The sequence below is a fragment of the Henckelia pumila genome, chromosome 4 (assembly GCF_033568475.1).
Source record: "Henckelia pumila isolate YLH828 chromosome 4, ASM3356847v2, whole genome shotgun sequence".
Classification (NCBI taxonomy): domain Eukaryota; kingdom Viridiplantae; phylum Streptophyta; class Magnoliopsida; order Lamiales; family Gesneriaceae; genus Henckelia; species Henckelia pumila.
Genome location: NC_133123.1, coordinates 197954387 through 197977910, shown reverse-complemented (window position 1 = coordinate 197977910; position 23524 = coordinate 197954387). Strand labels below are relative to the sequence as shown.

The 23524-nt window shown below is 37.0% G+C and overlaps 1 protein-coding gene across 1 annotated transcript; it reads right to left on the bottom strand.

The window, feature by feature from the left end:
- Positions 1–9454: 9454 nt before the first annotated feature.
- LOC140865924 (transcription factor MYB73-like) lies at positions 9455–10564 on the bottom strand. Its single transcript, XM_073270765.1, has one exon. It carries the CDS (start codon positions 10456–10458, stop codon positions 9631–9633), a length of 828 nt encoding a protein of 275 aa, XP_073126866.1. The 5' UTR covers positions 10459–10564; the 3' UTR covers positions 9455–9630.
- Between the last annotated feature and the right edge of the window lie 12960 nt (positions 10565–23524).

Genomic DNA, 23524 nt, shown 5'->3' with positions numbered 1-23524 from the left:
TGGTGTTTGAGGTGGTTAAATCTGTGTATTGTTGTGATATTGGAGATACTTTTGTGAACTCAACTTCACATTGTGCTAGTTATTCTCCCATTTTCAGGCTGCTCTTTAATTTCATCTATATGGTTGAAGAAGGTTCACTAATCTTACCCGGAGATGGTTCATGCAATTTAGTATATTTCTCCATCTCTTTTGTGTTTTCGTCCCACGATCATACACGTAGCAAGGACAATGAGTCTATATAGTTGCAGAGTTTAAAAAATTTATGCTTAGAGCAGAACAACAATCATTGTCATTTTTGGTTCATGGAAAGTTAAAGTTTGAACATTCATTCACATGGTGACAATATTCATGATGTAAGTAATTTATTCACACTTCATTGTTGGTGTAAATACAATTTGGTTTCTGCATTCATCTTAAGAATTCAAAATTTACTGCCAAAGTCTATGTACTCTGTCTGATTAATGGATCTTCTATTCCGGGTTTGAATTCACGATTGCAGAAAGTAAATTTTAAAATATAATTTAACTAAAACCTTCTTTTTTCCCTCTCATTTCTAATATTTGACATTTATCTCCTTGACCGGCTATATCGGTTTGATAAAAATCTACTGGCAAGCGCACCAGGTCAAGTAATAGTAAAGTGGACTGAGAGTCCAAGTATCGATCCCACAGGGACTGCAGTCAATTCTCAAGAATTAATTATTTAGCTTAATCTAGACAAAATCATAAAAGCAATTTGATTTAATTAAAATAAGAATTTTAAATAAAAACTTCTAAAGAAATAAGAATTAAAATAACATAAGATAAAAATAATTAAAAAAAAGACAACCAAGACACACGTAGGTACCAAACAAATCATGTAATATTTAGTTGATTCAGGACTCAGATTTAATCTTAGATCACGGGAATTTTCCTATCATGTTCAAAGGTCTATTTCTAGAACAATCAAACCTATTCAAATATTGACGGATTATTCTTTCGTAATTCTAATAAAATTTGAATTCATTAAATATTTGTGAAAATTCAGTTTACACCCAAACCGCACACTGAAACCGAATTCTATTTCTAGTCGGTTTTACAATATGTTGATTATCAAAGTGATCAAAATCAAAACCTCCTCTGTCGAATTGGAATCATTAACATGCAAGCAAACAGTTGATCAGACTATTCACAAGACAAATATAAATCTGAAAATCAATAAAATAAAATCAAGTCTGAAAAAACTCAAACAAACATCCAAGTTTTCTACATAAATTTGTTCGGCCCAATCACGCCGTCTTGGTTGAAAATAAACTACTCAATAATTAAAAACAATAATTCAAAAATAAAAATAATAAGAAGAAAATAAAAGAAAAATCTTATCTCCCAAGCCTGTAGCCGCCTCCCTCTGTGTTGTCTCCGTTCTGGAACTTCCGAACCCACCCTCAAAAATATGTTATAACTTCTATTTATATGGTCCGGAATGCCTACCAATTCATTTCCTTCGAATACAAGGAATTTTTGCATAAATCTGACGCTGGAACACGCGTGCGCGGGTGAAAGAAGTCCCGCGCGCGTGCAGAACAAAAAAACAAAATTCTGGACCTCTGACTCGCGTGCGAGCGCAACACAAAATTTCTGCTGCGAGCGACGATTGTGAAAAATTTATATCTCAAGATCTAGTCATCGGATCGAGATGAAATTTTGACAGCAGCTTTAAAACATCTTAAACTTCATTCGGAATGGTGGAGATCAGATTTGGATCTTTTTAAAGTTAAATGTGATTTTTTGAACAAAGCTGCTCCGTAATTCACTCTTCAAAAATCCATTTTCCTACAAAATCAACCCGAGGAATGAAATACACAAGCATGCACTAAAACATATAAAAACACAAAAAAATATGAATACACAAAAAATAGACATAACCCTATCACGAAATAATGCACACAAAATGCACTTATCAACACCCCCATACTTAAACATTGCTCGCCCTCGAGCAAGATATGCAAAAACAAAATGCAAACAATGACATAAGTAAGAATGAATCATGAAAAACATAGCCTCCGATAAGTTTCAACTTCAACAACTAAAAACCACAAAAACTTCTGATTGTTCACAATACACTGTCAGTTTAACGTAAACGTGTGTGTGTGCCATGTCATTCCAGTTTCATGCAACTTCAAAAGAATTTGTCCTAAGAATGCTTAGCGACCTATGACAATTCAATGAAAGTGTCACAATCCAGCACTCCGTCATCTCAACAATCCCAAAAAAAAACATGCACTATCTTGAGAGTAATTACGTACCTTCGGATTTTGCACCCGGTATTTTCAAGCCCCAATAATTACTCGCAAACTTATCTATAACTAAGATAGGATTCAAATTTCAATCTCCTCGTCTATATCCCGGATGGAGCATCAATCCCATTTAACCCGCAAACTTAGCTATTGAAAAAAGATTAGGATTTCAATCATTTTCCAAGCCCGGATGGAATTGTTATTTTAAAATTTCAAATTTTCAACCCCATGGAATCCGCATACTTAGTCAAAAACAAGAGATTAGGATTTCAATCTCTGCTCGTAACCTGGATGGAGTTAACTTATTTTTCAACAAAAGTTTTCAAAAAATTTACAGGTACGCCCAATATCATACATGCAATTTCTAACAACTATCAAGAATCCAAAGCACTATCATGAACAACAAACACCTATTATCGTGCAATGATCAAGCAAACACGAACTTCATCAATTACATCGCTACACTACACTAGTCTAATATGCGTGCTTAAAATGATTCACGAGTCAACCAACAGTTTCTCATGTTCAATCAAAAGCAACATTTTAAAAAAAAAAATTCGACAACTCTATCATCATCGGCTAACAGTCATCATTCTACTTGTATCCACAACACAAACAACAACACATTGATAGGCATGATTACGAACTATGTGCAAAGAACTAAACCATATGAATGCAAAACACAATGATGAACGAAACAAAACTAAATAACACCCCCCCTCCCATATTTATCCAAAGCATTGCCCTCAATGTTTCAGAAACAATGAACAAAATGCATAACAAACACACAAATTCAAGACGAAGAAAAAAAAATGAAAAAGACAATAACACTCCCCGGGTTTTTGATTCATCCTCTTCTTTCTTGACAGTATCAGCTGGGACAGCAGCAGAAGACTGTGTATATCGGCAGGCTCGGCAAACTGGAATGGGAAAGAAGTAAAAATTAAATAAAAAAAAACCAAAACCAAAAATAAAATAAAATAAAAAAAGGGAAAGAACACTGGGTTGCCTCCCAGTCAGCGCTAAATTTATAGTCTAATGCCCAACTATGCAATAGCAACCATCAAAGAGTGGCTGCCGCCCATAGTAAGAATCATACGACTCTACGTATGGGTATTGATTGTGTACGCCCTCAAGCTTGGCATGATATATGCATGGGAAGCTCTTCGGTCCAACAACACTCGGCATGAACTTTTTCTTTTGTAAGGAGACTCCGAATCTAGGCTGAAACTCATAGAGAATGGAATATGTTGGAGGTGGAGTCAATGGAAAGAATGGATCTTCAAGTGGTGTGCATGTAAAGTCCATTGACGAGGTCAAATCTTTCACCTTGAATATTTCCTCCTCCTCCACTGTCACTTCTGGATCATCCTCACAGGAAGATTCCTCAAAAATTATGTTCTCAAGATCTGGCTCAATTATTTCATTCTCTTGGCAGATCTCAAAAATTGGTTCTCTAAGAAGCGCAATCTGCTCATCCAAGAAACTCAAAGAATTGATGCGGCTTTCTAAGAACTGATTTATCTCTATCTGTTGTAGCACCATGTTCTCCAACTGAGCCACATGATCATCCTCAAAATACCCGATACACTCTTCTTAATACTCCGGTGGTTGGTTTGAAAATTTTATAGAGTTGATATCTGGAGGATAAGTGACTCCAACCCTGCAGTGAAGGATCACAATGCCAATGGTAGTCAAAATCTGCCATATTATTTAACAAGTGCATCGCACTTTCGTAATCTATATTGAACAAGTGACTGCCCATGGCCAAAGCTCCATAATCTACCCAATGTCTTGTTGTCGCATCCAAACCACCATAAATGTGAGACCCCGATTCTAATAATCTAATCAAGAGTTAGTCCTATCGATAATCAATCAAAGGCCAAAAGATAAGACATTAAATAAATAACAAAAAAAAAATTTATTTTTCTGATGAACAGTGCTGCGCTCGATCCTATAAAAGTCCAGGATCGAGCGCACCATATTTTGAAACTCTCTGCCGAGAAAATAATATGAGCCGCGCTCGATCCTACAAAATGCCCGGATCGAGCGCACCAAAATGTTGAGTCTACTGCCTCAATATTTTCAGGGGCTGTGCTCGATCCCAACATTTCAGTCCCATGGCATTTGAAGTCCAGGCGATCTACCACCCTGGATTTTCTCTAAAATCCTATGGCAACCCACAGCACTTAAGCCCAGGCGATCTACCATCTTGGAATTCCTTTAAAAGCCCATGACAGTCCCATGGCATTCGAAGTCCAGGTGATATACCACCCTGGAATTCCTTTAAAAGCTCATGGCAGCCCCATTGCATTCTAATTCCAGGCAATCTACCACCCTGAAATTTCTCTAAAATCCTGTGGCAACCTACATCAATTAAGCCTAGACGATCTACCACCCTGGCATTTCTTCAAAAGCCCTTGGCAATTTTTTAAAAGACCATGGCAGCCCCATTGCATTCGAGGTCCAGGAGATCTACCACACTGGCATTCCATTAAAAGCCCATGGCAGCCCCATTGCATTTGAAATTCAGGCGATCTACCACACTGTCATTTCTCTAAAAGCCTGTGGCAACCCACATCACTTAAGCCCATGCGATCTACCACCCTGGCATTACGTTAAAAGCCCATGGTAGCCCCATGACATTCAAAATCCAGTCGATCTACCACCCTGACATTCTTTTAAAAGCCCATGTCAGCCCTATGGCATTCAAAGTTCATGTGATCTACCAACCTGGCGCTTTTAAAAAAAGACCATGGTAGCCCCATGGCACTCAAAGACTATGTGATATACCACCCTGGCATTCACTTGAAATCAGAAAGACCTCCGCAGCATATTTTAAGGCCAGACGATCCACCACCCTGGCATATATTTGAAGACCGGACTATCCACCACCCTGGCACATACTCAAAAAAAAAATCTAGGAGGCCCACCACCTTGGTATTTACTTAAAACCCAGTTCCCCATCCTGATATTCGTGAAAGGCGTAAAAAGTTCCCACTCAAGAATTCGTTTAAAGCTCAGAAGGTTATCTTAATCGGAGTCCACCTACTCATGAGTAAATCCTATTATAAGGTCTAAGATCAATGCAAGAAGAAAGAAAAGTAACAGAATAAGAATTCATTACGTGAGGAATTTCAAGTGTTTACAACGATCAAAGTTTTACAAGCTATACACCTAGCATATCCTCCCTATAGCCTCAGGCACTGGTTCCTCACGGATAGTCTCTTCTTCAGCTGCTTCTGCTTTGGCAGTCCCTTCTTCATCCGTGGCCCCAGGAGGAAAGGAGGCAATAGCCTTGTTAAAGTCAGGGATCCTTTCTTGGCCTACTTCTGCCTCCTCATATTGTGCAGAGCAGAGATCGAAGCCCTGTGCGAAGAAGTCAAAAGATTTGTCTATCACCATCTTCTCAAATTCTTTAGAAGAAAGGAAGGACTCCTTCCACCCGGCTTCGGACACCAGATGCCTCTCTAGGGCAGAAGTAGCATCTTCAGCCACCAAGTGATGAAAATATGTTTCCATCTGAGTGGTAGCTATTCTTGCTGAATTTTCTTCGCCGCTGCCTGACTCCTCTTCGCCTCCGCCCAAGAAATATCTTTTTCCTCCCTGGCCATTCGGATCTTCTCTTTGGATCCTTCCATCTGAGTTTTGAAGGCCTGGGACTCCTTAATCTGGAATTCCTGAGTTTTTGCCAGCCTTTTTCGCCAAGTCTTTTGCACCCGGATCGCGTCTGCTCGGGAGCTCTTAAAGGTCTCCCGCAGGGATTGGATCTTTGCCTTGTGGATTCCTTGCACGTTGTTAGCCACTTGGAGATAAAGTTGAGATGTGCACTCTTCAAATGAGTGAACCTTGTCACTTTCCCGGACGAGACTGGAATTCACCTCATCCAAGGAATTAGCCAGCATGCATAAACCCTGTAGAAGGGTCACGCCCGGTCAGAAAATGGAGATGAAATACTCATAAAACAATAAGAAGGAACGAAAGCTTATCGTATACGCATGCGATATGCCCATTCCCTCGGACAGCTTAGAGTTAATCTCCCTCTCAGATAAGAGTGATCGGTCCTCAAGATTCAGCAAAATCTGTATAGTAGATACCTTGTAAGAGGTTGTCCCTGTTAGGAAGATAGGAAAACGGGAGCCCCAGGCAGACGGGTTAACCTGGTTACCCCAAGTATGGCTCACTTGTTTGGCACCCGCGACCTTGGTTTCTCAATTGCAGCAGCCAGGACTTCAGGCTGCATTGGAGAGGGAGAAAGATGGGATTTCTCAAAGAGAAGGTCTTCTGTGTCACTCAAGATGACCAGAGCAAGCTCCTGAGCTGCCTTCCTCTTGCGCTGGAAAAGTGGCACCTCATCCTCCAAATCTTCCGGAGACAAGGATAATTGAGCAGTGGGCTCCAGTAGGGGAGGCAGGAAAGTCACTTCCCTGTTATTTGTGACCTGGACCCCTGTCCCTGGTTGGGAAGGATGGTAAAGGGCCGGTGGGATCACACGAGGAAGAGTGACAGTTAGCGAACAAGAGTTCCCCTCTTTATCCTTCAGCTGCAGGGGATCATGGTCCTTCTTATCCACCCTGGACTTTTTCCTACTTTTCCGCCAGGGCTGTGACTCTCTCCTTGGCAGCTCTCCTCTCAGCCGCCCGTTTTGCGAACTCCTCTCGCATCATCTCGGAAGGACCTGTACAAATCAAAAAAGTGAGAAGTAATTAAGAAGCAAATGTGTTAAAATACAAATAGGGGAGTGAGGATTACCAGGTTGAGTTCCCGAGAGACAAAACTCGTCGATCACCCTGTCAGTAGGATCTTCCACCTGGGCACTCAACCCATAAGCCTCCATGTTATCATCTGATAAAAGAGCAAAGGATGGGTATGTTTTCTTCCTTACCAACTCAAGGATGCAGGGCTCCTCAGTCTTGTAGTGGGTGGGGGGGAGTTCGGGTTGAGGGGATAGGCTAGACACAACCCTGTTTTGAAAGAAAAAATTACTGGAGGCTGAAGAAAGAATTATTTCTCTTTCCACCCCTTCAGGGATGAAGGGATGTCATTAAGAAAGCGACTGTTAAGACGGGCAGCCAGGGAGAAAGCCCTCTTGTTAAACTGGAAAGTAAAGAAATAATGAAATATGAGGGGGGTGATGGCCAAATTATTCATTTTAAAAAGAATATAAGTAGATGTCATAATTCTGAAGGAGTTGGGGTGGAATTGATTGACAAGAACCCCGAAGAAATCGGCGATTTCTAAATAGAAAGGGGGAATGGGGAAACGGAGACCACTGCGAAGTTGGTCCCGAAAGAAAGTATAACAGCCCGGTGGAGGAGTATCAGGAGACTTCCCTCCCGTGGGAGAAAAATAAAATAGGAGAAGGGGATCTCCCCTGATCGGTAGAGTTCCTCCGCATCCCCTTTGGACAAGGTGCTAGGAAGGAAGGTGTACCAGCCGAGAGAAAGAGACTTGGAGGGGGAAGGAGGAAATGTAGAAAGGGTTTGGGGTTACGAATCTTCTTTTTCCCTTTCCCTTTCGGGTGGGAGGAAGAAGCTGCAACAGGACGAGCCGAAGGGCGAAAGGATTTGTTGGGGATTCAGGGGGGGGGGGGGATGGTGGAGACGGAGCGAGTATCGCTCGAGCTTCCGCTCACCTCCTCATCTCTGGGCGAGCCTTTGGCATTCGCACCAAAGGTAGAAAATGTGTCTGAAGACATAGAGAGAGGAAAACTTAAAGAGATTAGAAAGAAAAAACGAAATGCGGGGATCGGGCGACGGATGTTCTGGGATAGAGTGCTACGAGATGGAGAATTCGCGAGGAAGAAGAAGACACAAATAGCAAGTAGGTAAGAGTGAATAGGATAAGAATTATATATCCTCGAGCTTCGGGAAATCTAAGCCGTATAATTTGAAATGAACGATGGAGATGTAAAAGCGTTCTCAAGAAGACGAAGCGGCAACTGACAAGTCTCTGACACACGCACGCTAAGGAGACGGTTAGGGATGACGTCAGGATTGTACTATTACCCGGACTCGCAGTTAAGGATGCCACGTGGATGATAATTAGGAAATCTTCTCGGGACAGAGAAGCAGGTTCTAGCCCGACTATTTTTGGAAGGTGTGATGATACCCGGTAAGATCACCCGGGTGATTTCAAGGACCCGGGTGGTCTTGAGGACCTGGATGATATTAAGAACCCGGGTGATCACAGGAGTCCGAGTAAAAATATGGTGGTCTGGCATTCATGGGAAGGGATCCAGGGACCGAAAGGATAAGAAAGTCCGGTCTGGCAGCAGGAGCCGAGCTTTACACTTTCAAGGGCTAGGAAGAGGCCACGTCTACCTTGCGTATGTTGATCTTTATTATAGATAAGGGTGTCAGTAGCCACGTTTCAACGGTATGGGTTTTCCCATATATTTCGGGGGGTGTCTAGTCACATTTAATGTTGTCTCATCGCATTTAATGATCATCAGGTAAGCTCATATTGTGTAATCATTGAATAGTCATATTGTGTAATCATTGAATAACCAGTCAGCTGGGTTTATATACCAGACTCTCGGGCCTGATTAAGGTACGTACATTCATTACCACTCATCACATTTATATCCCCACTTATGAGTTTTTTTGTTTCTGGTGTGTAGACATCATTTGCGACGAGACGAGGAAGCTTGCTGATTTATTATCCGGGACTATACCCACCATTCGAAAATACATTTTATGATCTTCGCATCAATTTGATTATTATTTATAATGCAAACTAATATGTTTGATATAAAATTAAATTTTTTCTTTAGATGAATCTTTGTTAAAGATTTCTCTCATAATTTTTTTTAAAAAAAAATACAAAACTCCTATGAACATAAACAAATTTTCGACCCAACATGATTTATGAAAAAATATATATAATAATTTTTATGATAAAATATTAATTTTCAATATGAATCATATCAATTAATTTCATGAATTAGCATTCATGATGAAGAAAGTCTCGAATAAACTCTAAAAAAATATTTATTCGCCAATGAAGAAAGTCTCGAATAAAGTCTAAAAAAATATTTAGATTCCAGGCGTTGATTAGAAAGTAACTACCTCAACTAAAAATTAACCTAAAAATAAGGAGCCTCTAACTCATTTAGGATTGAGAGTCAACTCTTTTTTTTATAATAAATTTAAAGTCTATTAAAACCTAACCAAAAATTTTAAAATAAATACCAAAATTCCAAATTTACCTTATCAAAAATTTGAATTAATAAATCAATCTGATTTACTTATTTCAATCCATTCGAAAGTGAAAACAACCAATTTTTCCGCAACAAAATCAACAGGTCTTCCTCAAAATTAATTACAGTTTTAATAAGGAATTAAATTATTTATTTAATCATGATTAAGCTTACTAATCCCAATCCGTTTAACCCCAGCAGTTCGAGGCCCATCAACTTCGCCGAGGCCAGAAAGGTAATTTCTCAGCTCAGTCCTGATCAGTTCTTGCATAATCCCAATCAACTCTGGATCAAACGACGGCCTTCCTTTCTTCTCCTCCGTCGGTATCTCGCTGCGGCGGCGGCGGCTCTGGTGGTGGTCCACCTGTACCGGCGAATAGTCCTCCTCCTTCGCAGCTGAACTCTCCGCCCATGGTAGACAGAGAGTCAGCTCAGTCAGCTCCCCATCCCCAATTTCCTCATTATCAACCCCCGCCGCCAAGATCGTTGATTCCTCCGCCGACGCCTGCGATAAGAAATTTAATTCGATCGGAGTTCCCCCATCATCAGCTTCTCTATTGTCTGCATCCGGGGGACTCATCGCCACAGAAACATCGCCGCTGTCAGCTCTCCTCGGCACCTGCGCAGGCCGCTCCTTCCCGCCGCCGCATCTCCGTTTCAGCGTCGAGTTCCAGTGGTTCTTGACCGCGTTATCCGTACGCCCATTGAGCAACCTGGAGATCGTCGCCCACTTGTTCCCAAACTTGGGATGTGCCTGGAGTATGATCTCGTCCTCCTCCGCCGTGAAGGGGCGGTGCTCCACGTCGGGACACAGCTGGTTGCACCACCGCAAACGGCAAGACTTCCCAGATCTCCCGAGAATCGATCTGCTTATCAACGACCAGTTCCTGGCACCATGCTGATGCACGAGCTTCTTCAACAGCCCATCCTCCTCCGGACTCCACGGCCCCTTGATCCTGTCGCCGCCGTCCTCCCCCACCATCGTACACGTAAAACCCTAACCCTAAAATAATTTTAATTAATTTATTAAAAATTTGGATCCATAGACACACAGATACTACAATGGTGGTTTAGTTGTACATCTGTATTGATACACGAAAGGAAGAAGCCTGGGTGGTGGTATATAAAGGGAGGATTCGGGTAACCGGAAGAACCAGTTAAGTAGGAAAGAAGGAGCGTTACGAAAACCGGTTATAATAGGTTGACGGTTGTGGACAGCTGGAATGATCGATTCAAAATTATGACGGTTGGGGAATTAACTATTTTGATTCGTGCCGTTATGGAAGTTGCTTTTGAATTGAGATTAGGATTTTTTCTTTTCCAAAAATAATAATAATCAAATATTGGATTTCCGCTTTGAATTTTTTCCAACTTTTAAATTTAAATATATACACGTGTTGCGAAATTTTTGGATAGATTTGAAATATATTATATATATATATTTTTGTAATATTCAACTTGTGCCATAAAATTGAACGACAAAAAATAATATAACATTGTATATAAAACCGATATAGATTATAGAAATTATTATATATATATATATAATAATTTCTATAATCTATATCGGTTTTATATACAATGTTATATTATTTTTTGTCGTTCAATTTTATGGCACAAGTTGAATATTACAAAAATACGACTCCATACTATCAAATTTAAGGAAATTCCATTTAATAACAACTATTGTAAAAACATTTTTAATGAATTTATAACTTACATATGATTATATTATATCACATTTATGCAATCGAGATAATTGTAATCATATTAAAAAAGTTGTGATATCATACTTATCGAGATATTATTTTTACGTATTTATATCGTTCAAATGTATGATATGGCTAAGGTAAGGGTCTTTTAGGTTAAGAGTATCTTCAATTCCGAGTCATTCTCTTAAATTTCTTTGTTCTTATTCATATCTTTTTAATATTAATTAATTAATAAATTAGTAGGTTTTTGGTAGCATGGTTTTACGGATTTCTATCCACAATAAAAATAATATTTTTTAAAAAAACGTAATATTTTTTTATCGTCGGGTCAAATAAGAATTTGTATCATAAAATTGACTTATGAAACCTTCGTAAAAATTTTTGTGCTATTATAATTTATAAAAATATATCATTATTTGTCTTTACAAACAAACACATTTATCCATACAATAATCACCATTATTTTCACTGCAATGATGTAGCTAGTTTTATATGACAATGAGCTAAATAACCTACGACAAACAACCGGATAAATACGCAATACATGAATCATTATTTATCTTTTTTTTTATTATTATTATTATTATTATTATTATTATTATAAACTCTTTAATTAATTAACATTCCATTAATGTGTGAAACTTGAAATAAAATTACAGTTATATTTTAACATAATTCACAAAAAACCAAAATTATTAAGAAAATTGGTCGTATTACATAACCTTATCTTTTCTTAGTCTTTACCAAAATGACATTAACTTTGTGACATTTAATTTTTTTTATTTTTGAAAATGTCACTCAACTGTAAAATTAATATATTTTTTATGTTTTAATGACTATTCATTTACAAAAAATATTATATTTTTTTGAATTTTTTTTAAAATAATTTACAATTTATTTTTTCTCTTTTTTTTTCTTAAAAACGCAGAATTTATAAGCACACAAGGTGTGTGCAAGAATACTATTATACTTATAAATAAGATGGAGACATTAATATTTAACTAACCTTTCGTGAAGTAATTTTAAATTTTAAAATTAACCCATACGTTTAATTATAACTTGAGATAGAGACACATGATTCACATGTGTAACATGATAAATAAAAATTATGTAAATAAATAATATATGAAGTAAAAAAAAAGTTGATAAGTGTTTTTATAATTTTTAAATTGGATGTGATAATATAATCTATCATATAGTGGAGATGGTATAATTTTGATTTCGATATATTTATTCTTTAATGGTATAAATGAATGGCTAGATATGTGATTTGATCTTGGTGTCATATTAATAGATCAATTCAGTTGTGTCTCAAGTTTTATGTAATACTAGCAATTGAGTCACACATAATGCATGAATAACATAATAAATAAAAACTACGTAAATAAAAAAAGGTAAATAATGAATAAATAAATATTTGGAGTGGAAAATACTCAATAAACAGTTCATTTAAATTTTAAAGTGGAGATTAAAATGATTTTCTATCAAATAATAGAGATAGTGTAATTTTAATTTCGACATCTTTGTCCTTTATAATATAAATGAATAAGTATTTTTATATACTAGGTTTGTAATTTGACGGAGGAGTAATATTAATTGACCAAAGCAGTTATTATAGGTGCTCAAGTTATATATCTATAGTATTTATTAAATGTAAATCCAACTTACTAAATAACTTTGATATAATGGTAAAACTTTTTTATAATTCCCAAAACACTCTCTAACCATCCATTATATATACTATATTTTGCTTTACATTTAATTTTTTCTCCTATCATTTTCATTTTAAAAATTATAAGTTTCATTTTTAAATTAAATAAAAAAACTAATTCATTTTTTAATTTTTCTTAGGAACACATTTATCGTGTGTGCATCCCTTGCACACTAGGAAAATTGTTAAAATATTTTTTTATTTAATCTAGATTTTCGAAATTGTTTTACATGATCTTACAACTCATAACATAAAATTTTTATTTAAAAATTAAAAAATTAAAAGTAACCAAAAATTATTTAACAGAAAAATTAAAGTAACAAAAAATTACTTAACAAATTTATATGTGTATATATATATATATATATTTGCCAAGTTCCGGCTAATTTATTTTTTAAAAGGATTATGTTATGTTTATAATTTTGTAATGAACGATATAAAAGATGAAATTAATTTGTATAGCACTCTATTGTTTTTCTTCAACGAGGATTCGATGCGTATTATTTAACTTCAAGTTAATAGTCTAGTCTAATAAAGTAAACAAGTAAATAGTATTGAGCAAATTATATGTGATAAGTTCGCCCGAGATAGCGTTATTATGAGGAATTGAACTCTTGAACATTGATAAAATGCTCACATATTACACCAACTCAAACATTCTTTAGAGACAACGTCCAGTTGTTTTACAAAATAGTAATAGACACGTACACAACTATTTTGTATTGTTAGCCGATGATATTTCCAAAAAGAGAAACAATATAAATAAATCAATATATATAATTTTTAAAATACATAACATATTCGCACGAATGAAATCATTTTAAACGATGATAAATTAAGAATTAGTTTGGATATAAAAGTCATTGGCTTAAAGAAAACACTTAAATAAGTCCAGTTTTTTTAAGTGTTTTTATTAATAAAAAAAAATAGAAGCAGTTTTAGTGTTTGGATAAATGTTGAAAAAATGATTTTTTTTAAATAGAAACAGAAGCAGAAGCCCAAAAGAAAAAACACTTATTTTAATTTAAATAAATGCTTTTTTTAAAACTGCTATTGTACCCAAACGCCTAAGGTAGTGTTTGGGAGAAATTTTTAGTAAGCACTTCTCAACTTTTCGTTCATAAAGTTTTGAAATTTGGTGAAATTTTGTAAAGGAAAGCTGAGAAGTGCTTCTTAGAAGCTCTTCCAAACACTACCTAAGTTTTTTTAAAAAACACTTTTAAAAAAAAAATAAGTGTTTTTCTTTGATTGGTTTCGTAACCAAACACACTCAAAATTAAACAGTGAAATAACCAAAATAACACTATTTAAAGAATCAATTTTACCTAGACAATCTTATAAACAATCACCCCCTAAAACATCGTAACTTTAATTAGTAATTCTCGATATTTTTTATATTTTTAATCTAACACCAAAATTACATTTTATGCATAAAATGTAAAATAGTAATAGTAATAATATAATAATGATGAAGAAAATGGAATTGACTTTAAAATTTGTGGTGATAAATTAAGTTAGTTAGGGATATGCACGAAGAAAATAAGGTTTGAATGAGCAGTGGGCGTTGGGGAGTTGAAAGACTTGAGATTTGTTCATTAAATTGGTTGACTTGCATACTTTCTTTTACTTAAGTCATAGAGGAGACATTGCCATCTATCTCTTTTTGTACTAAAGTCAATCAAACTTTTTATTTTGTTTTTTGAAGCAGTCAATGAAACATTTTTGAATGATTTATTGCCTAAAAATTTTGGATCGTAAGTTTAGGTAGTTGCTTGTAATTCCATAAAAAAAAAAAAAAAAAAGTTTTCATCAACTTTTCTTTGCAAATTTTTCAAAATTTTGTAAAGAAAAGTCTATAATTATGTTTTAAAAAAAATATTTGAAAAATTATTAATTTTAACTTATTATTGTTAAATTCTTAAGTTTTGGTGATAATTAACAACGACATTTTATAGTATATCAAGCTGCTTTTACATGTATTTGAGGTACTTGGCCGTTTCTTTGTAGATTCAAGAGAAATCATTCAACCGGTCTCCAAAGGCCAGATAATTGAACCGCTCAAGATTTAAGTAAAAATCTACTCAATCGCTCCCAAGCAGAGAGAATGACAAAAGTTACCCAAATGTCCATTAATTCGAGGCATATTCTGAAAAGTGTGTACGTGTTGCGGATACTAATTTAATTTATAAAAGATATTTTGCGAAATTTTGAATTTTTGAAAGTAAATAGTAACTCTATATTAGATAATGGTGCATGTCCATACTTACATAGTTGGAATAGTTATCATTAATTTTTTTTCTTATTGATTTAATTAGAAGTGATATTTAAATATTTAATTATATTGATAGATAAAGATAAACAATCAGTTTTTTAAATTTGAAAGATTTTTAAAATGAATAACATATGTTGTAAGGGAATGGGGGTTGCACAAAAACAGTTTGAGGTGTTGTCACAAGGTGTTGACAACACCTATAATAATACCTTGAGTAATTTGCAGCGGAATATAATTTAAACGTGAATAAAACAAACAAGCAACCAAAATAAATAGACTCAGATAAATAAACAAGAATATAAAATACTCTTGCAGTGCCTCAGGGCAAAACTTTCACTAGAAAACTTTCAAAGAGTTTTACAAACCCTAAAACTAGTGATCATTATAAAATTCAATTTTCTCCAACATATGAGAAAATAAACTATTAAAATGACTCCTAAAAATTCTATATGAAATAGAATAAAGCAAACAAAGCAAGGAGTCGAAAATCTTCTAAAACTTGTTGAGACGAACACCCTTTGAACTTTGATCTCCAAGAGTTCTTCAAAGCATCAAGTTATTATGACCGATACAAGCTTCAGAAAGATCTTCAGAATTCTCTCAAGTACGTACGTGAAGCTCTTTAGAATAAACTCACACGGTCTCTCTATATTTCAGTCGGTCTATATCTCTCCAATATATAGACTAGAATCCTTTCTTGTAGATGTTTCCTTGTAGACATATGATTCTAGATCTTGTTCCTTTTTGATCAAATCAAATCTACATAATAAAAAAATTAAATCATTAGAGATAAGATAATAAATATTATGATAAAGTTAATCATATCTCAAATCAATTTAATCAAGGGAAAAAAACAACTTATAAAAGTTACTTCACGTCCAAGAAAGGCAAAAGATATTTAATAAATCTTTTCAAAACTTTAGAATTTTAAGGAATAAAATATTTTTTTCAATCTCCCCATTTTTGCCTTTCTGGACAAAACACATTTAATCCATAAACAAAATAACGTAACTCCCCCTTAATAAAAACTCCCCCTGAACCTATTCCCCCCCTAAGTAAAAGCAGAAGTGTTGTCACAGGATGTTGGCAACATCTAGCTACAACACTTTAGTTCAGTAAACATATATAAAAGGAGAAACAGAAACAACAAATAACATATCAAAGCTAACACAAAAAAAGTTTTGATTAGGAGCAGAGCAAAAAACAAAAACTTAGCAAAAATATAAAAACATAAACTAAAACAACAAAAGCAAATCTAGAACTGATTGCTCTCAGATGAGCCATCGGCTTCAGCTTTTTCTCCTCCAGCTTCACTTTCTTCTCCCCCTTTTTGTTCAGAAGGGCCAGCTTCACTCAGCAGAGACTCATAGTGAGCCTTCAAACCTTCGTAATAGGCTAGATCGGCCTTAGCTTGGGTGATCTTCTGCTCAGCATGCAGCAGTTGAGCTTGAATAAAAGTAGGATCAATATCTTGAGCAGCAGATGGTGGTACAAAAACAGCAGTGGCAGAGGAGGTGTTGGCAACACCTGCCACAACACCTGCAGCAGCATCTGATTCAGACCATGGAAGGTCTATCTTCCTATTTCCTTTGAGTAATTGTTGCGTGTTTTTCGCTCGCAAGCGCACGATGTCAAGTTATAATATAGGAATTAAGTCCAAGTCGATCCCACGGAGAATGAATAAATGATATTATATCAAATATTTTTAAATAATCAAATCTTAATCCTATGTAGAGCTACGAAAGTGGTTTGATTTTTATGAAACTAAAATTTTCAATAAATAAAATTAAATAACCACGAGTTCACGAGAGAAAAATTCAATAAGCGATGAATACTAGAGGTTCAACTTCACTTGACTGTCCACCACAACTTATTTCTAATGATTGTTCAATTATAAAATCTTCTAGTTTATTAGCCAAGAATCCCTATTATTTTCTACTACCTCTCTCGAGTGTCAAGCAGAAATTCGTATTCAATAGCAAACTCAATATCTCTATCTAAGTTCAACTATTAAATCCGGTAAATAGCACAAGAATTCTTCTATTGACTTCTATGGAGTTATATGCCTCTCGAACAATATAAACACCAAAGATGTATTTTCCTATGTTGTATTCAAAATCTCCTCTCTCGAGTGATAGATTATAAATAAAATATCATTCAATCTATGGCCAGTAAATTAAAAGCATTAAAATCAGGATAACATAAATAAACTGTACGAAGAAATTTAAATATATAAATCAGAATATCTCAATCATGATTTCCAGTCAAGATCCATTTACCTCTAGACTAAGAAATTAGTTCATAACGCAATTCAAAATCAAATAACACATGTTTTTCCAACAATCCATAAACTAAGAAAAATAGAGTTCAAAGAGAAACTAGAACGAATTAGAATGAAGCTTCTCCGTCGCCGGATGCCGCCGTCTTCCGACTTCGTACCGAATTCTCGAGCTCTTGTGCAATCCAAAACTCTCAATAGTCGTCTGTATGCTCTGAAAACTCCCTAAACCCTTGTATATTCCGAATAAGTTGTAAAAATCCTTTTTAAAACTCGATAAGAGACTTTCCAAATTTTAGAAGACTACGCAGCGCGGGTGCGCTCTTCATCGGCGCGGGTGCGCCGCGATTAATACATGACAGCGTGGGTGCACTGCTGAATGGGCGCGGGGGCGCCATACGGTACCACAATTCTTCGGAAATTTCTTATAGGGCGCGGGTGCGCCGGGCATGGGCACGGTTGCGCTGTCCCTTCTTCATCTTTTTTTCTTTAATTTCTTATTCCATCATTTTTTACTTCATTTTCTCAACAAAAATTGATTGTCACCTAAATTCCTGCAACTACACAAATGACAAGAAAATATGCATAACATCGTGCTAGTCCCGAGCAAAACAAAACAAACAAAACACTTAGACACACGGGGAATTAAAAACACACAAGAAAGCAGTAAAACTAGAATAACCCAACTGGCCTCAGATGTTTAACAATTAATCCATATGTAGCTAATTTTCTCAAGAGTCCTCGTGTGTGTGTGATTAGCCAATCCTATCTACCCACCCAACTTTCGATCAAATCATGCAACCAGTAAGCCTCAACCTCTAGTTTCAGAATACTCTCAACCAAGTTCAACTTCTACTCGCATAAATCAAAAGGAATTTTTCAGTAATTACATTTTTTTTTTAAATTACCGGATGGAGCATCAACCCCATTTTAGCCGCAAACTTAGCCATGGATTGGTGATTAGAATTTCAATTCCTTTCCAGGCTCGGATGGAGTTGTAAGAGAATTTTTCCTGTTGCTTTGGCAACTTTTAACATTCAATAAAAAAATTTCAATTAAATTGCCTAAATCATTTCTATGCTTGTATCAGTCTACCTCGGTCTTGAGCATAAATCACCAAAGTTAAGAGTCAAATTATCCAATCCACTTACAAAATCCACATAAATTTTTCTACTTATCAAGAGTATCGACAGTCAAGGCTATAGTGCATAAAAAGTGAGAACTCAAGATACAATGTCTCCAACACTAGATTATATGCTCTTTTTCTTTTTCCAACTCATCATCATAGGCCATTTTTCTTTTGTTTTTCTCATTTTTCACATTTTTTTTTTCAAAAATACAAACACACAATAAAACTGACACAAAACGCAACATGCAGATAACACCATAGGAGAAACAAAACATGACACAAATGCAAGATCAGGAAAGCACTTCCATTAAAAAGCAACATCACATACTAACCAAACAAAATGAAACTAAACACACAAAAATCCCCCCAAACTTAGATTCGTGCATTGTCCCTAATGTACACTGAATCGATAAAAGAACAAAGGAATACGCGTACCTATGGCAACGACCGTCAGTGGTCATTGCCCGCAACATCACCATGGGGATCGGTCGGTGGTGGGTACTGTGGAGGCCAAACAGGGTGTGGGGGAAATGGAGGGGCATCATATGATGCGGCTGGAAACCGCTGCTCCAAAACAGATATGAAATCCATCATATAGCCCATAAAAACATCCATCCGATAGCGAAACTGTTCCATATCGTGCTCCAATTGAGTGAGTCGGGCAGGAATAGTCTGAGGAGCGGCCGCAGGTGCGGCTCGTGGCGGTCGTACCACTGCAGGCTGGTGGTCTGGTGCTGGGTCATGGGTAACAGAAATGGCTGCCCGAGGCTTCAGTAACTCCTCGGTGGCCTCCCAAGTAACACCAGCAAGGCGACACAAATCAGTGATAATCGATGGGTGTGTGAGTCCGCCTGTAGTAGAGCCATGGAGCAATGAAGAATGTAATCCTGGATTATGTGTCCGAGATCCATGGACTTGCCCGTGACAATAGAATATACCAATGCAGCCCTCTCCTGTGTGACAGTGGTGGTATGATCAGATGGTAAGAGCCTAGCTGCCACAAAAGAATGCCACCCTTTCTCGATACTCAGCAAATCAGCCTTGGCAAAAGACATGTTGCCCTTCGAATTCACCTTCCATTCAGTACCCTCTCGACATATACGCTCACAGATTTCTTCAAATTCTTGCTGATCACTAGTATACTCCGCATACTCGTCGTGCAAAATCATGGGCATTGTATACAAAGTATTGATGGTGTGTGCATCAAACGCCACCAACTTACCTCTCACCAACACACGCAAATGTTCGTTCTTTGCCTTTAAATTTGCATAGAATTCTCTAACCACTGGAACAACCGCATCCCTCGGTTGTTTCATGAAATTTAGCCACTGTCTTGCCTCACACATCTCTCGCACGGCATGAACGCTCCTGCTTAGATCAAAACCGCGTTCTTTCACCAAAGTTTTTGCCAACATCGCAGTATAATGAGCGGCAGCCGCCTCATCCACGAATCTATTATCCGAAACATCCACCGATGAAGATGAGGCAGCTTGTTTTTGTTTTCATTTAGGCCCCATATCAAACACTTGGCATGCAAACAATTTCTCAACACTTCAAAACTCAACTACAACCAACACACTCCCAACTATAACCAATAAATCAATTCAATAGGCACCCAACAACACCACGGAAATCAATTGAATCACTTTCCACAATAATCCCCAAATTTTCGAAATAAAAGTGTGGTTTAAGCCAAGTACCTCAATTTTCAATAGCTTTGGGCGCGTAGAGGTGCAAAAACCTTGTAAGATTGCAAATACAACTCCAAAAGACCTTCAATTTCGAATTCACAATAGTAATCAAATAACAAAATCCAAAATTCCCACCGATGAGGAACCCTAACTTCGAATTTGGGGAGATTTCTTTTAGACAAATGAGATGTAAAACCCACAAATTGAAGTTCCAATCACAAATACGGGACGATTTCAGCCTTAGTGTCAGGAATGGAGATTTTCGAAGTGAGATAGAATCTTGGATGGAAAGAAGGCCGAACGGGTCTGTCAAAGAATGATAAAAGTCGTGACTTATAAATCACAGAGCGCGGGTGCGTTGATTTCAGGGCGCGGGTGCGCCGCGTGTCATGCCATTTGAGCGCGGGGGCGCTGTCTTCCGAGCGCGGGTGCGCTATATTGCCTACCAAAAGTCCAAAGTTTATGCCTATTTGTGCGCGGGTGCACTGTATCTCGTCCAAAATTTTTCAAGTTTCTACTACCCGCGCCCTCCTGTAGCACGGGTGCGCCCTGTGTTGCTTCAAATTGTCCAAGTTTCTCCCACATTGGGCACGGGTGCGCGGGCAGGTGAGCGCGGGTGCGCTGTCTCGAAAAATCTTTACTAAAAGTTTCTGCCACTTTGGGCGCGGGGGCGCCCTCCTGAAGCGCGGGAGCGCCCTGAAAAATAAATATAAATTAAATTAATTAAGAAAACAAGATAACACTAAAAATAAACACTAAAACGACAAAAAGAAAAATAAAAACTAAAAATAACGCGAGAATAATAAAATTTTGGGTTGTCTCCCAAAAAGTGCTTGGTTTAATGTCGTCATCCCGACTTTCCTGGTGCTTTTACAACGGCTCGATCAATGCATCTTTCTCAATGTTCCGCACTTCATTGCCAAAATAATGTTTCAATCTCTGCCCATTGACTTGAAAAGTTTGGCCATCATGACAACTCAGTTCAATAGCTCCATAGGGATGCACTTTCACCAAGGTGAACGGACCAGACCATCTCGATTTCAACTTACCTGGAAATAATCTGAGACGAGAATTAAACAATAATACATGCTGTCCAGGCTCGAATTCTCTCTTCAGTAATAATTTGTCATGCCAATTTTTGGTCTGTTCTTTGTAGAGCTTGGCATTTTCGTATGAATGATTACGAAACTCTTCGATCTCATGCAACTGCAACATTCGCTCTTTTCCAGCAGCTTTCATATCAAAATTCAACTTTTTCACCGCCCAATACGCTCGATGCTCTAACTCCACTGGCAGATGGCATGCTTTACCAAAGACCAACCTGTATGGCAACATGCCAATAGGAGTTTTGAACGCGGTCCGGTATGCCCATAGTGCATCATCCAACTTGATTGTCCAATCCTTCCGGTTCGTGTTGACAGTCTTTTCCAGAATTTGCTTAATTTCCTGGTTGGATATTTCATCTTGCCCATTTGTTTGCGGATAGTATGCACACGCCACTTTATGCCTAACACCATATTTTGTCAGTAATGAATTAAAGATTTTATTGCAAAAATGCGTACCTTCATCACTGATAATGGCCCTTGGAGTTCCAAACCTCGTGAAAATATTTTTCTGCACAAACTGCACCACTACACGAGCATCATTAGTGGGGGTGGCGATTGCTTCCACCCATTTCGAAACATAATCAACAGCCAATAAAATATAAGATTGTCCAAAGGATATAGGAAATGGTCCCATAAAATCAATACCCCACACATCAAATAATTCAACCTCTAAAATATTTGTGAGAGGTAATTCATGACGCCTAGATATATTTCCCATCCTTTGACATCTATCACATGATTTTACCAAGGTATAACTGTCTTTGAATAAATTTGGCCAATAAAAACCAGACTGAAGTACCTTGGCGGATGTCCGTGTGGCTCCAAAGTGACCACCATACGGTGCAGAATGACATTGTTCCAAAATTTCTTTTGCTTCAGCTTCATCTACACATCTCCTTATCACTTGGTCCGAACACTTCTTGTACACAAACGGATCATCCCACAGATAAAACTTGACATCATGGAAAAAAAATTTCCTTTGGTGATGATTAAGATCTGGAGGCAAAACACCACAAGAAAGAAAATTAGCAAAGTCATCAAACCAAGGAAGTTTAGAATTTACCTCAAAAAATGCTCATCAGGAAATTGCTCCTTGATGAGTTCATGTTCAACTTTTCCTTCCAACTCCAAGCGAGACAGATGATCTGCCACCAAATTCTCACTCCCTTTCTTGTCTCTAATTTCAAAATCAAACTCTTGTAGTAAGAGTATCCACCGAATCAATTTTGGCTTGGCATCCTTCTTGGCAAAGAGATAACGAATAGCTGCATGGTCAGTATAAACAATTACTTTTGAGCCTATGAGATACAACCTGAATTTGTCGAAGGAGAACACCACATCCAGCATCTCTTTTTCAGTAGTAGTGTAATTCTGTTGTGCTCCATCAAGAGTGCGGCTGGCATAGTAAATCGCCTGAAACATCTTATCTCTTCTTTGCCCCAAAATTGCTCCCACAGCATAATCGCTGGCATCACACATCACTTCAAACGGCTCTTTCCAGTCAGGCACAATCATAATAGGTGCAGAAATTAGTGCCTCCTTGATCTTTGTGAATGCCTGCAAACACGCATCATCAAAAATAAAATATGTATCTTTTTCTAACAAATTACATAAGGGCTTAGTAATTTTAGAAAAATCTCTAATAAAGCTACGATAAAACCCGGCGTGTCCCAAGAAGCTTCTAATGGCTTTCATATTATTTGGCGGTGGAAGCTTTTCAATTGCAACCACTTTTGCTCGATCCACCTCAAGCCCATTAGATGACACTTTATGCCCAAGTACTATTCCTTCTTGCACCATGAAGTGACATTTTTTCCAGTTAAGCACTAGATTTTTCTCTTGACAATGCTGCTAAACAAGGGTCAGATTGTGCAAAAAATGATCAAAAGAAGACCCAAACACAGAAAAATCATCCATAAAAATTTCCATGACTTCTTCCATCATGTCAGAAAAAATTGTCATCATGCACCGCTGAAAAGTAGCCGGTGCATTACACAAACCAAATGACATTCTCCTAAAAGCATAAGTACCATAGGAAGAGGAAAATGATCTTTCCTAGTAGCCTTATTCAACCTTGTATAATCAATACAAACTCTCCAACCAGTAACAGTACGAGTCAAAATCAACTCGTTTTTCTCATTTTTTACCA

What these genes read in the sequence shown, in the direction of transcription:
- LOC140865924 (XM_073270765.1), bottom strand. Translation starts at nt 10,458, where the DNA reads ATGGTGGGGGAGGACGGCGGCGACAGGATCAAGGGGCCGTGGAGTCCG.